Raw genomic sequence first — 14,238 nt, 5'->3', positions numbered from 1 at the left:
TGATGCAGGAAGGGGGTTATTGTGGTTGGTCAGTGGGAAGGGTGGAGGGGATAGGTGAGTAGGAGGACGAACAGGTTGGGGGAGGAGAGATTTTGAAGCCGGTGAAGTCAATATTCAGGCTATTGGACGCTGTTACACAGGAGCACAAAGGTGTCAAAGTGAAGATTTCAGGACCTCTGACCAGGCTGTGATCACTGAGAAGGTACTGGCCCTGGTACAGCAGATAATACTCTCAATGTCAATTCCTTCTGTAGTAACTGCAATACCAGGACCCAGCCTGCCATGGCAGTGTGAGTGCTGCACTGTCAGAGGTGCTAACCCATAGGTGAGGCCCAGTCCACCTTCTCGGGTGGTGGTAAAACATCCTGGGGTGCCAGTGGCAAAGGTGTGAGGGGAACGCAAGCGAAAGGAAAGAGCTCACATTTCTTTATTGCCCTGCACAGTTTCCATTAATGGAGCACTTCGAGTGGCACCACTGCTGCAATGTGGAACAGGAGCTAACTTGTGCACAGCAAGATCCCACAAATAATTGTTTCATTGCAAAAACTGGGCAACGTGGACACTTTCGGCCAAAGGGCCTGCTTCCCTGCTGTAACCCTCTATGACCCTAATAACACGGTCCTGGTCAGATCGCCTTTTTACTTCCCACGCACCCTCCACCACCCACCACCTCCCCGCCCCCCCTCCACCCCCAGCCCAGTGATTTTTTTTGGTGATATCATAAGACCATAAGACATAGGAGCAGAAATTAGGTCATTCGGCCCATCGAGTCTGCTCTGCCATTCAATCATGGCTGATAAGTTCCTCAACCCCAGTCTCCCGCTTTCTCCCTGTAACCCTTGATCCCCTTGATGATCAAGAACCTATCTATCTCCGTCTTAAATGTACTCAATGACCTGGCCTCCACAGCCTTCTGTGGCAGTGAATTCCATAGATTCACCACTCTCTGGCTGAAGAAGTTTCTCCTTATCTCCGTTCTAAAAGGTCTTCCCTTTACTCTAAGGCTGTGCCCTCGGGTCCTAGTCTCTCCTACCAGTGGAAACATCTTCCCAACATCCACTCTGTCCAGGCCATTCAGTATTCTGTAAGTTTCAATTAGATTCCCCCTCATCCACCTAAACTCCAATGAGTATAGTCCCAGAGTCCTCAAGCGTTCCTCATATGTTAAGCTTTCCATTCCTGGGACCATTCTCGTGAACCTCCTCTGAACCCGCTCCAGGGCCAGTACATCCTTCCTGAGATATGGGGCCCAAAACTGCACATAATACTCCAAATGTGGCCTAAGCAGAGCCTTATAAAGCCTCAGTAGTACATCCCTGCTTTTATATTCAAGTCCTCTCAAAATAAATGCCAACATTACATTTGCCTTCCTGACTACTGACTCAACCTGCAAGTTTACCTTGAGAGAATCCTGGACTAGAACTCCCAAGTCTCTTTGCACTTCAGATTTCTGAATTTTCTCCCCATTTAGAAAATAGTCCATGCTTTTATTCTTCTTACCAAAGTACATGACCTCACACTTTCCCACATTGTACTCCGTCTGCCACTTCTTTACCCACTCTCCTAACCTGTCCAAATCCTTCTGCAGCCTCCCCACATTCGAGGGATTTCTGCCAGCCATAGGGCGAACCCTCAGTAGTGGCTGTGGAATCGTTCCTGGTGCCTAAGATGGGCAGATGGACACCTATTCCTGAAAGACCACTATCTGACACTCTGCGCTCTCTCAGTGCCCCTGTGCGAGACCCAGCATGGTCGATTAGCTCAGGAACTGGAGACTCGAACCCTGCTCCTCCATGACCCGGAGATCAGGCTCAAGATCAGGAGTGGGTTTATTTTTCCCCCTCGGAATCACAATTTCCACTCCCTTCTTCCTTTTTCAATGAAGGCTTACAGGGAACGCGCAGGACGTGTGTGGTCCACACGTGCGCACGCAGAAGTGCAGACAGAAAAGATCTGAACACCGAAACAAGGCAAAGTGTACAGCTGCACTGGGAAAAGTAATAGAACAAAAGAGAAAGTCAGAGAAAAAGGAGTGAGGGGAGGAGGGAGGTTGTGGGGGAAGGAAGTCAGGGGAATCCAGTTTCGAACTGGAAAATCCCAGTTGCAGCTTTGATGTGATGTTGGTTGTAAAGGTCAGGCTGTGCTGGCTGTGGAAAGAAGGCCCTTTTTTTTAAACAGGTCTCTTTTCTTCCTGGTGGTTTATAGAGAGTGACAGTGATTGAGAGCTTGCTGTACGAGCTGTAACATTCAGGATCCTTTCCGAAGCCCTTGCCAGCGAGAGTTCTTATATATAGATATATTTATTCTTGTTTATTGTGAAAAGTAGCCCAACTGGGGACCATTGGAAATTCTTGCAGCAGGAGCCTAATGACCTCAGGAAAAAAAAAGGGCTTTTTTTTCCACAGATCGTTCCTAACTTTGAATTGAAAAGAAACAGTCAATGACTTTGTCACACGGCAAAGTTTAACACCTTCTGTCACCTTGTCTCCCTTTCATTTTGTCTACATCTGCCGTGGGTTTTCTGTCATATTTTTGACAGCTCTCCCTCAGTGTCTTCCCGAGTTTGGGAATCTTACAGCACAGCAGGAGGCCATTGGGCCCTTCAAGCCTGCTGCTGGCTCTTCGGTAAAGATAAAGTTGCTCAAGTACCCAGAGGACCAAATGGGATGCCCTCTCTCATTAGAGACATGGACGACTGGTGGTGAGTCTAGCCTGAGGGTCACCACACCTCCGACAAAACGAGAGGCCTTTTTTCACTGGAGCTTAGGAGATTGAGAGGCAACATTAAAGAGGTTTATAAAATGAGGAGGCGTATAGATAGGGTTAATGGTATGTGTCTTTTGCTTAGGCTGGGGGATTTCAGGTCTAGGGGGCATATTTTTAAGGTGAGAGGAGAGAGATTTAAAAGAGACACAAAGGACAAACTTTTTTACACAGAGGGTGGTTCATGTGGTGGAGTGAACTTCCTGAGGAAGTGGTGGATGTGGCTACAGTTACAATATTTAAAAGGCGCTTAGATAAGAACATGAATAGGAAGGGTTTGGAGGGATATGAGCCAGGAGCAGCTATTTTAGCTTGGAATTATGGTCAGCATGGACTGGTTGGACCAAAGGGTCTGTTTCTGTGCTGTATGGCTCTATGAGAGGTTGGGAATCCCATGGTAAGTAACCACAGATGGTGTGAGAATTGAACCCATGCCATAGGCATTACTGTGTTTCACCAACCAGCTGTCCAATCAACCGAACTAACTGACTGCCATTGCTCCTTACCTAAGACAGATCCAATTTAGTCCTCGTGCAGTTGCCTCCCCCACCCTATCTGTGAGAATTAATCCCCCTCAGATAAACGTCCACGTGCCCCCCCTGTTGTGGTGGGGGTGGCTTGAAACGGGGGAGGGAGCTCCAGGTGGTGGGCGGAGAATGGGGCAGCATGTTTTGTACCCACCCAGCACCCATCCCACGGGGGGGGGGTAAGAGGAGAGGAAATTAAACAGAGAGATTAGACAGTGACCGGCCCATTTACCTCTATCAGTACCCTATGAGAGCTTCCTGACGTCATTCCTAAGTCCGTTTAGTGTCTACTTTCAAAAGACGCACACATTCTGCTTTATTTCTCTCACTGCCTCCTTTCAGGGGATGGGCATTCATTGCCCATCAGTAATTTCCCTTGAACTGAGTGGTTTGTTCAGGCCATTTCAGAGGGCAGTTGAAAGCCAACCACATTGCTGCGGGTCTGAAGTCACATGTATGACAGATTTCCCTGATCCTAGTCGTATGATCAATGCAAAGGTGTCTGCTTTTTACAATCTAACTTAACCATTTAGGTGAGAAGTCCAATGTATCAAAGGTGACTGATGATACAAAGCTTGGTGGAAGTGTAAGCTCTGAGAAGGATACAGAGAAGCTGCAAAGAGATCTAGACAGGTGAAGTGTTTAGTGAAGACCTAAACAGGCTTGAAATTATAGAGGTTTATAAAATCATGAGGGGCTTGGATAGGGTGAATGGACAAGGTCTTTTCCTCAGGGTAAGGGAGTCCAAAACTAGAGGGTGTAGGTTTTAGGTGAGTGGGGAATGATTTAAATGGGACCTGAGGGGCAACTTTTTCACACAGAGAGTCATCCATTTATGGCAGAGGAAGTGGTGGAGGTTAGTACAATTACAACATTAAAAAGGCATCTGGATGTGTGCATGGATAGGAAGGGTTTAAAGGGATATAGGCCAAATGCTGGCAAAAGGGGCTAGATTAATTTAGGATATCTGACTGACATGGACAAGTTGGACCTAAAGGGTCAGTTTCTGTGTTGCACAGCTTTGTGACTCTGTAAGTGAGTACTAATAAGACATTTCGGGTGAGTGTGAGGTCACTCACTTTGGTCGTAGGAAGAGAAAAACAGATTTTTTTTGAAGGTGTATGTTCACTCGAGGAACAGATAAAGAAGCATGCAGGCTCAGCAGGTAACTCGGAGAACAAATGGCCAGTTGTTCTTTATTTCAAGGGGGTTGGAGTACAGGTATAAGAAAGTTTTACTACATTTGATCAGGGATTTGGTGAGACTACAGCTGACATTCTATGCATAATGTGCAGTCCACATTTAAGGAAGGATATACCTGCTTTGGACCCACTGCAGCACAGAGCCGATTGGATTACTCTCTGGGATAATAGGGTTACCATCTCTGATCAGAGAGGTCTTGAGGGGCAGTAGATGCTCTGACCCGGAAACTCTGGGTTCACGTCCCGCTGTAGATGGCCAAGGAACATTTGTTCCTAACCCACAAACAATTTCAATATCAATTTATAAATCCTTCCACCACCTGGGGGAGGCAGTGGCCTAGTGGAATTATTACTGGACTTTTAATCCAGAGATCCAAGAAATATTCCAGGGACCTGGGTTTGAATCCTGCCACGGAAGATGGCAGAATTTGAATTCAATAAAAATCTGAAGTTAAGAGTTGAATGATGACTATGAAATCATAGTCAACTGTCAGCAAAAACCCATCTGATTCATGAATGTCCTTTAGGGAAGGAAACTGCCATCCTTACCTGTTCTGGCCTACATGTGACTCCAGACCCACAGCAATGTGGTTGACTCTTAACTGCCCTCTGGACAATTAGGGATGGGCAATAAATGCTGCCTGGTCAACGACACCCTCATCCCGTGAATGAATTTTAAAAAAAATTAAATTAAACATCCTCTCTACTTTGATTTTTGTCAATCCCCTTCACCATCTCCTGTACCTCAATTGAGTCTCTTCTCATCCTTCTAAACTCTAGTGATTATAAGCCTGAACTGCTTAATTTCTCCTCGAAACAATCCTTTCACCTCTGGAATCAATCTAGTGAACCTTCTCTGATCTTTCTCCAATGCAGCTACATGCTTCCACAAGTAAGGGGACTGAACCAGAGAATGATCTGTTGATCCTGACTGTCTGCTTTCTGTTGGTTAGCCAATCCGGCTCTATCTGAATCATTGCTGGGAGCAGAGTCCTGAAAAATCACCAAACTAAGGCCGTACTAATAGGGCTGTGGACTAAATATTTGGAGGGCAGGGTGGGTTCAGTTGCATGGAAAATAAGAAAATCCAAGATAAAGAAGGAGGCAGGATTGCGCGTTAGTGATTTAGGTTATGAGGAAAGATAGGGATGGAGTATGTGAATGTCATATTGCATCAAGGGACCATTAAAGTGCAGGGAAACTGATGGAATAAACTTAAAGTCTTTGTATCTTAATGCATGAAGCATTCAGAATAAGATAGCCAAATTGATAGTGCAAATTGAACGAACTGAATACGATCTCATTCAATACAGTGTGGAGCTGGAGGAACACAGCAGGTCAGGCAGCATCAGAGGAGCAGGAGCGTTGATGGGTTGGGACCCTTCTTCAGGACTGGGGAGGGGGAAGGGAGCTGGGAAGTAAATAGAGAGAGGGAAGTGGGGGTGGGGAACATAGGTGGGATAGTGATAGGTGGATGCAGGTACAGGTAGTGGGGATGGTCAGTGGGAAGGGTGGGGATGGATACGTGGGAGAGAAGATGGACAGGTCAAGGAGGCAGGGATGAGAGGGAGGGCTGGCATGGGATGAGGCCAGGGCTGGGGAGATTTTAAAACTGGTGAATTCCATGTTTAGGGCATCGGGCTGTAGGCTCCCAAGGCGGAATATGAGGTGCTGTTCCTCCAGTTTGCGGGTGGTGTCATTGTGACACTAGAGGAGGCCCAGGATGGACATGTCACCCAGGGAATGGGAGGGGGTGTTGAATATGATTTCATAGCCATTACAGAATCATGGTTATGAGGAGATTAAAACTGGGAACATAAGATTCAGGAATATTTTAACTTTTGGAGAGACAAGAGGGATTGGAAAGGTGGAAGGGTGACACTGTTAATAAGAGATGAAATGAGGACAGTTGTGAGAGATGATCTGGGTTTGGATGATAGAGAGTCCATTTGGGGGGGTGGGTGGGGGGGAAGCTATAAGGGAAACAGTGTATAGACCCCCCCTGCCGCCAAAACAGTCGCAACTCTGTGAGAAAGGCTGTAATCAACAAGTAATAAAAGCATGTAAAAAGTATCGAGCAATAATTCTTTCCCCAGTGGTATTGTGGCTCAATCAACTGCAGTGGTTCAAGAAGGCCAGGATTCTATAGACTCTGGAACAGTCCCTGCAGATTGTAGGGTGGCTAATGTCTCTCCAGTATTCACAAAGGGAGGTAAAGAGAAAACAGGGAATTATACACCAGTAAGCCTAAAGTCAGTACTGGGGAAAAGTCTTGAATCCATTATCAAAAGCTTTATAACGGAGCATTTAGAAAGCAGTGGCAGGATCAGACAGAATCAGCATGGATTTATGAAAGGGAAATCATGCTTGACAAATCTGTTGGAATTCGTGAAGATGTAACTAGCAGACATGCAACTGTAGGATGGGTGATGGCCTAGTGGCATTATCACTGGACCGTTAATCCAGAGACCCATATAATGTTCTGGGGACCCGCGTTCAAATCCTGCCATGGCAGATGGTGGAATTTGAATTCAATAAAATATCTGGAATTAAGAATCTAATGATGACTGTGAATCCATTGTCAATTGTTGGGAAAACCCCACGTGGATCACTGATGTCCTTTAGGGAAGGAAACTGCCATCCTTACCTGGTCTACTCTACATGTGACATAAATATTAATGATTTCGACGAGGAAGCAAAATGTAACATCTCCAAGTTTGCAGATGGTACCAAGTTGGGTGGGAGGGTGAACTGTGACGAGGATGCAGAGATCCTTCAGCATGATCTCAACAGGTTGGGTGATTGATCAAATCAACGGCAAATGCAGTATAATTTGGATTAAGAACAAAGAACAAAGAAAATTACAGCACAGGAACAGGCCCTTCGGCCATCCAAGCCTGCACCGATCCAGATCCTCTATCTAAACCTGTCACCTATTTTCCAAGGATCTGTATCCCTCTGCTCCCTGCCCATTCATGTATCTGTCTAGATACATCATAAGTGATGCTATCGTGCCTGCCTCTACCACCTCCGCTGGCAATGCATTCCAGGCACCCACCACTCTCTGCGTAAAGAACTTTCCACGCATATCTCCCTTAAACTTTTCCCCTCTCACCTTGAAATCGTGACCACTAGTAATTGAGTCCCCGACTCTGGGAAAAAGCTTCTTGCTATCCACCCTGTCTATACCTCTCATGATTTTGTAGACCTCAGTCAGGTCCCCCCTCAACCTCCGTCTTTCTAATGTAAATAATCCTAATCTACTCAACCTCGCTTCATAGCTAGCACCCTCCATACCAGGCAACATCCTGGTGAACCTCCTCTGCACCCTCTCCAAAGCATCCACATCCTTTTGGTAATGTGGCGACCAGAACTGTACGCAGTATTCCAAATGTGGTCGAACCAAAGTCCTATACAACTGTAACATGACCTGCCAACTCTTGTACTCAATACCCCGTCCGATGAATGAAAGCATGCCGTATGCCTTCTTGACCACTCTATCCACCTGCGTTGCCACCTTCAGGGTACAATGGACCTGAACACCCAGATCTCTCTGTGCATCAATTTTCCCCAGGGCTTTTCCATTTATCGTATAGTTCGCTCTTGAATTGGATCTTCCAAAATGCATCACCTCGCATTTGCCTGGATTGAACTCCATCTGCCATTTCTCTGCCCAACTCTCCAATCTATCTATATTTTGCTGCATTCTCCGACAGTCCCTTTCACTATCTGCTACTCCACCAATTTTAGTGTCATCTGCAAACTTGCTAATCAGACCATCTATACCTTCCTCCAGATCATTTATGTATATCACAAACAACAGTGGTCCCAACACGGATCCCTGTGGAACACCACTGGTCACAGTTCTCCATTTTGAGAAACTCCCTTCCACTACAACCCTCTGTCTCCTGTTGCCCAGCCAGTTCTCTATCCATCTAGCTAGTACACCCTGGACCCCATGCGACTTCACTTTCTCCATCAGTCTACCATGGGGAACTTTATCAAACGCCTTACTGAAGTCCGTGTATATAGAACATAGAACATAGAACATTACAGCGCAGTACAGGCCCTTCGGCCCTTGATGTTGCGCCGACCTGTGAAACCAATCTGAAGCCCATCTAACCTAAACTATTCCATTATCCAATGACCATTTAAATGCCCTTAAAGTTGACGAGTCTACTACTTTTGCAGGCAGGGCATTCCACGCCCTTACTACTCTCTGAGTAAAGAACCTACCTCTGACATCTGTCCTATATCTATCACCCCTCAATTTAAAGCTATGTCTGCTCGTGCTAGCCATCACCATCCGAGGAAAAAGGCTTCCACTGTCCACCCTATCTAATCCTCTGACATCCACAGCCCTTCCCTCATCTATCAACTTTGTCACTTCCTCAAAGAATTCTATCAAGTTGGTGAGACATGACCTTCCCTGCACAAAACCATGCTGCCTATGACTAATAAGCTTATTTTCTTCCAAATGTAAATAGATCCTATCCCTCAGTATCTTCTCCAGCAGCTTCCCCACCACTGACGTCAGGCTCACCGGTCTATAATTACCTGGATTATCCTTGCTACCCTTCTTAAACAAGGGGACAACATTAGCAATTCTCCAGTCCTCCGGGACCTCACCCGTGCTCAAGTGAGATTATTCACTTTGGAAGCAAATACAAAAAGGCAGATTACTACCTGAAAGGCTGTAAATTGGGAGAGGGGAGTGTGCAGCAGGACCTGGGTGTCCTTGTGCACCAGTTGCTGAAGGTAAGCATGCAGGTGCAGCAGGCGGTAAAGAAGGTAAATGGTATGTTGCCCTTCATCGCGAGAGGTTTTGAGTACAGGAGAAGGGATGTGTTGTTGCACTTATACAGGGCCTTAGTGAGACCACACCTGGAATATTGTGTGCAGTTTTGGTCTCCTTTTCTGAGGACGGATGCTCTTGCTTTCGAGGGAGTGCAACAAAGGTTTGCCAGTCTGTTTCCGGAGTTAGTGGGTCTGACGTATGAGGAGAGATTGACTAGGTTAGGACTGTTTTCACTGGAGTTCAGACGAATAAGGGGGGGATCTCATACAGCCTTATAAAATTCTAACAGGACTGGACAGGGTAGATGCAGGGAGGATGTTCCTGATGGTGGTTGTGTCCAGAACCAGGGTTTCACAGTCTGAGGATTCGGGGTGGATGATTTAGGACGGAGATGAGGAGACATTTCTTCACCCAGAGGGTGGTGAGTCTGTGGAACTCATTACCACAGGAAGTAGTTGATGCCAAAACATTAAATATATTCAAGAGGCGGCTAGATATAGCACTTGGGGCGAATGGGATCAAAGGTTATGGGGAGAAAACAGGATGAGGCTGTTGAGTTGGACAATCAGCCATGATCATGAAGAATGGCGGAGCAGGCTCGAAGGGCCGAATGGCCTCCTCCTGCTGTTCTATGTTTCTATGTTCCTATATTTCTCAGGCAGCTCACTGCCACCTTCTCAAGGGGCAACCAGGGATAGATAATAAATGCTGGCCCAGCCAGCAGCGTCCCCACGTCCCATGCATGGATTAAGCAAAACTCATTCTGTGCCAACTCTAATTGATTGGGTTGAGGGTTCCTCACGTAAACTTGCCTGGTTGTTTATCTTCTCGTTACAGACCCATACGCTATCGTCTCATTCCTGCACCAAAGCCAAGCGACTGTCACGATGAAAAACACCTTGAACCCCACCTGGGACCAGACACTCATCTTCCATGAAGTGGAGATTTTCAGTGAGACCAGCATCATCGCCAGTACCCCTCCCAACATTGTGGTTGAGTTGTATGACCATGACACCTATGTAAGTCCGATGATCAGTGGTATTTATATTGCTCATACCGCATTGAAACTGGCCCAGTTCGTTTGGCTTGTTACGCAGCTACAGGTGAAGGCTCACGGTGCTTAGTGGAAGCTCAACTCCCTGGATTTTGGGGCAGCACGGTGGCTCAGTGGTTAGCACTGCTGCCTCACAGCGCCAGGGGCCTGGGTTCAATTTCACCCTTGGGCGACTATCTGTGTGGAGCTTGCATGTTCTCCCCGTGTCTGCGTGGGTTTCTTCCGGGAGCTCCAGTTTCCTCCTACAGTCCAAAGATGTGCAGGTTAGGTGGATTGGCCATGCTAAATCACCCATAGTGTTGTGTAAATTCAGTGGGTTATACAGAGATGGGTCTGGGTGGGACGCTCTGAGGGTCGGTGTGGACTTGTTGGGCCGAAGGGCCTGTTTCCACACTGTAGGAATTCTATGATGATGAAGGCCATTCAGGCACTTCGGACTGTTACAATAGAACAGGAGAAGAACCATTTTCACTGCACCAGGTCCTCCAACCTTCTGTCTATACCCGTCATGATCTTGAAAACTTCTGTCAAATCAAATCTCCTCTTCGCTTTCTCCTGTCCAATGAAAACACTTCCAACTTCTCCAATCTGTCCTCACAAATGAGATTCCTTATCCCTGGGACAACCTGTGACATCTCGCAAGCTCAGCGGCCTGGAAATCAAACTCCCCAATTTCTGACACTGAAATAAAACAAAGAACAGTGGATCCTGGAAATCTGAAACAAACACGGAGAATGCTGGAAAAAATGGCTGGCGGCATCTGTGGAAAGAGAAACAGAGTTAACGTTTTGAGTCGAGTGACCCTTCTTCGGAACAGAATTCAACGAAAAGCTTGTTTAAAGGTGGCCATGATTCATTGTTGTAAAAACCCATCTGGATCAGTAATGACCTTTAGAGTTAGTAATCCACCGTGCTTTCCTGGTCTGGCCTATACATGGCTACAGACCCATAACACTTTTAATTCCTTCACAGGATGAGGGCATTTATTTCCCATCTCCAATCGCCCAGAGGGCAGTTAAGTGTTGCTGTGGGTCTGGAGTCACATATAGGCCAGACCAGGTAAGGATGGCAGTTTCCCCCTTCCATGGTTATCATGTAACTTTAAATTCCAGATTTTAATCGATTTCAAATTCCACCATCTGCCCTGGCAGGATTCGAACCTGGATCCCCAGGGCATTGTCTGGGTCTCTGGATTAATAGTGCAGTGATAACACCACTAAGCCATTGCCTTCCCTATTGTGGTTGCATCTCAGCTCCCCTCTGAAAAGGCTGAGCAACATTGTTACGACATCTATGCCAAAATTTGGAGAGCTATCTCTCAGATCATCAAGGAACACCATGACACAGTTATAATCACACAATCATACCTGACTGACTCAAGGCACCATTACTATCCCTGGTTGTGTACTTTCTCTCCAGAGGTGATGGTACAGTGGAATACACTCAAGAAGCTTGACGCCATCCAGGACAAAACAGCCCCACTTGACTGGCACTACGTCCAAAAGCATCCACTCCCTCCACCACCGACGCTCAGTAGCAGCAGTGTGTATTATCTACAAGATGCACTGCAGAAATTCACCAAAGATCCTCAGACAGCACCTTCTAAACCCACGACCACTTCCATCTAGAACGTCAAGGGCAGCAGATACATGATCACACCACCCCCTGCAAGTTCCCCTCCGAGCCACTCACCATCCTGACTTGGAAATATACCATAGATTCATAGTCATACAGTCATCCTGCACAGAAACAGACCCTTCAGTCCAACACACCAATGCTGACCAAGTTTCCCAAACTGAACTAGTCCCACTTTCCTGCATTTGACCCATATCCCTCTAAACTTTTCCTATCATAAAGTCTTATTGCCGTTCCTTCACTGTCGCTGGATCAAAATCCTGGAATTCCCTCCCTAACAGCATTGGATCAGCTGTTATAAATATTTTAGTGGCATCCCAGCCAATGAATGTAAATTCTGGAATCTCAACCTTTGTATTTTTTTAATATTTCGGGGAATTGGCACCAATGTGTAACCACTTGCTTCATGGAAGAATTTCTTGAAGCAAAGATCTCCATGTTATTTTTCTGCATTTTACAAATTCCCCGCCACAGAGTGTTTACCGAGTGAAGGTTGGCCACGGTCTCAGTGTTCCTTTTGATGGGACCACAGTGTCGGTAAAGTACAGGTTATAGCCCGACATTGAGACAGCTTCGAGCAGGCCTGGAGCACAGTGCATGTGTCAACAGTGAAATAATATATCACCTCCTTGGTGTGAGAGGAATTTCCCAGTCACCCATCCAGAGGTTGACAGTGGAATTAGGGGAATGCATGGAAAAGTCAATGGAGCTGCTGAGACGTATTAGCTGTCTTCTTTCACCCTGGTACGGAGCACCGGTTAGATCATAGCTGGAGAACTCTTTAGAGTTCAATGAACCATGCATTCACCAGGAGATGCATCAATTACTAGCTGGGCCACCATTTCTTGCCCATCCCTAGTTGCCCCTTGAGAAGGTGGTGGTGAGCTGCTTCTTGAACCGCTGCATTGTGGTTGACCCACAATGCCCTTAAGGAGGGAATTCCAGGATTTTTACCCAGCAACAGTGAAGGAACGGCGATATATTTCCAGGTCAGGATGGTGAATGGCTCAGAGGGAAACTTGTCCGTAATCCCTTCCTGTGTATCTATTACCTTGGACCTCTTGGACAATAATGGGCAATCATCAAAATAATGAGTTCACAAAGGGACAGTTTGCTTCCTGGTCTAATATTCCCAAATCAGAACATGGTGGCAACTGGTGAAAATGTGGGCATTGATCAACTGAGCAGCATAATGATAAATAAAGAAGATGTGCTAAAAAAAGCTGGTAGAACTCCAGCTGGAGAAGTTGCCAGGTCCAAATAGGATGCATCTTTGATTGCTGAGAGAGTTAAGGGAGCAAATTGCAGAGCGGTTGACAGAAATTTTCCAGACCTGTCCAAAGACGGGATTAGTCCCAGGGGTTTGGAGGATTGCAAATGTCACACTGTTGTTTAAGAAAGGGGCAAAAAGATAACCCAGGAAACTACAGACCCTATCAACTTGACATCAATAATCAGAAAACTGATGGAAGCCATAATACTTCATAAGATAAATGTACACTTCGAGAAAAATAAGTTAAAACTAGGCAGCCAACATGGCTTTGTCAATAGCAGGTCATGTCTGACAAATTTAATTGAGTTCTTTGATGAGGTGACGCAGGCAGTGGATGAGGGCAATGCTGTGGATGTTGTATATTTGGACTTTCAGAAAGCATTTGTTACAGTGCCATGTGGTGGGAGGTTTATTAGAATAGAATATAGAATATCCTTCATTGTCATGTGTACTCTGTTGTAGAAGTAAAGTGAAAAGTTTTTACAATGTCTGCCACTTATGGCGCTATCTTAGGCAAAAGTACAGGTACAGGTACAAATCTTGGATACAGCACAGGAATAAAAAGTAGTTGCATTACTTTACAGAGCTTAAAAAAAAGTTAGAAATAAGACATTGTTAAAGGATTGACATTACAGCCGTGTAAAAAATTGCAAATACACATTACGTTGTAGCAGCTCAGCACAGGGTCTGACCCCCCACACCAGGCCCCATTCTAACAGCCATACCCACTCTGCTCCAAACTTCCAGTCTGCTCTGTACCGGCACTCAGCTGCTTCAAGGTCAGTTCCAGGACTCACTCCCCTCGCGCTGCTCCAGGACTCGCTCCCCTCGCGCTGCTCCAGGACTCGCTCCCCTCGCGCTGCTCCAGGACTCGCTCCCCTCGCGCTGCTCCAGGCCTCGCGCTGCTCCAGGACTCCCTCCCCTCGTGCTGCTCCAGGACTCACTCCCCTTGCACTGCTCCAGGACCCGCTCCCCTTGCGCTGCTC

At 46.4% G+C, this 14,238-nt stretch overlaps 1 protein-coding gene across 1 annotated transcript in view; it reads left to right on the top strand.

The window, feature by feature from the left end:
• The window catches only part of dysf (dysferlin, limb girdle muscular dystrophy 2B (autosomal recessive)), a 236,281-nt gene that overhangs the window by 166,398 nt on the left and 55,645 nt on the right, over nucleotides 1–14,238 (top strand). The window contains exon 31 of the mRNA XM_048600995.1: nucleotides 10,128–10,309. Within this exon, the coding sequence (XP_048456952.1) occupies nucleotides 10,128–10,309 (182 nt within the window). The remainder of the gene's footprint in view (nucleotides 1–10,127; nucleotides 10,310–14,238) is intronic.

The sequence above is a fragment of the Rhincodon typus genome, chromosome 1 (assembly GCF_021869965.1).
Source record: "Rhincodon typus isolate 14 chromosome 1, sRhiTyp1.1, whole genome shotgun sequence".
In the NCBI taxonomy this organism is placed as follows: domain Eukaryota; kingdom Metazoa; phylum Chordata; class Chondrichthyes; order Orectolobiformes; family Rhincodontidae; genus Rhincodon; species Rhincodon typus.
This window is presented reverse-complemented; position numbering and strand designations above follow the sequence as displayed.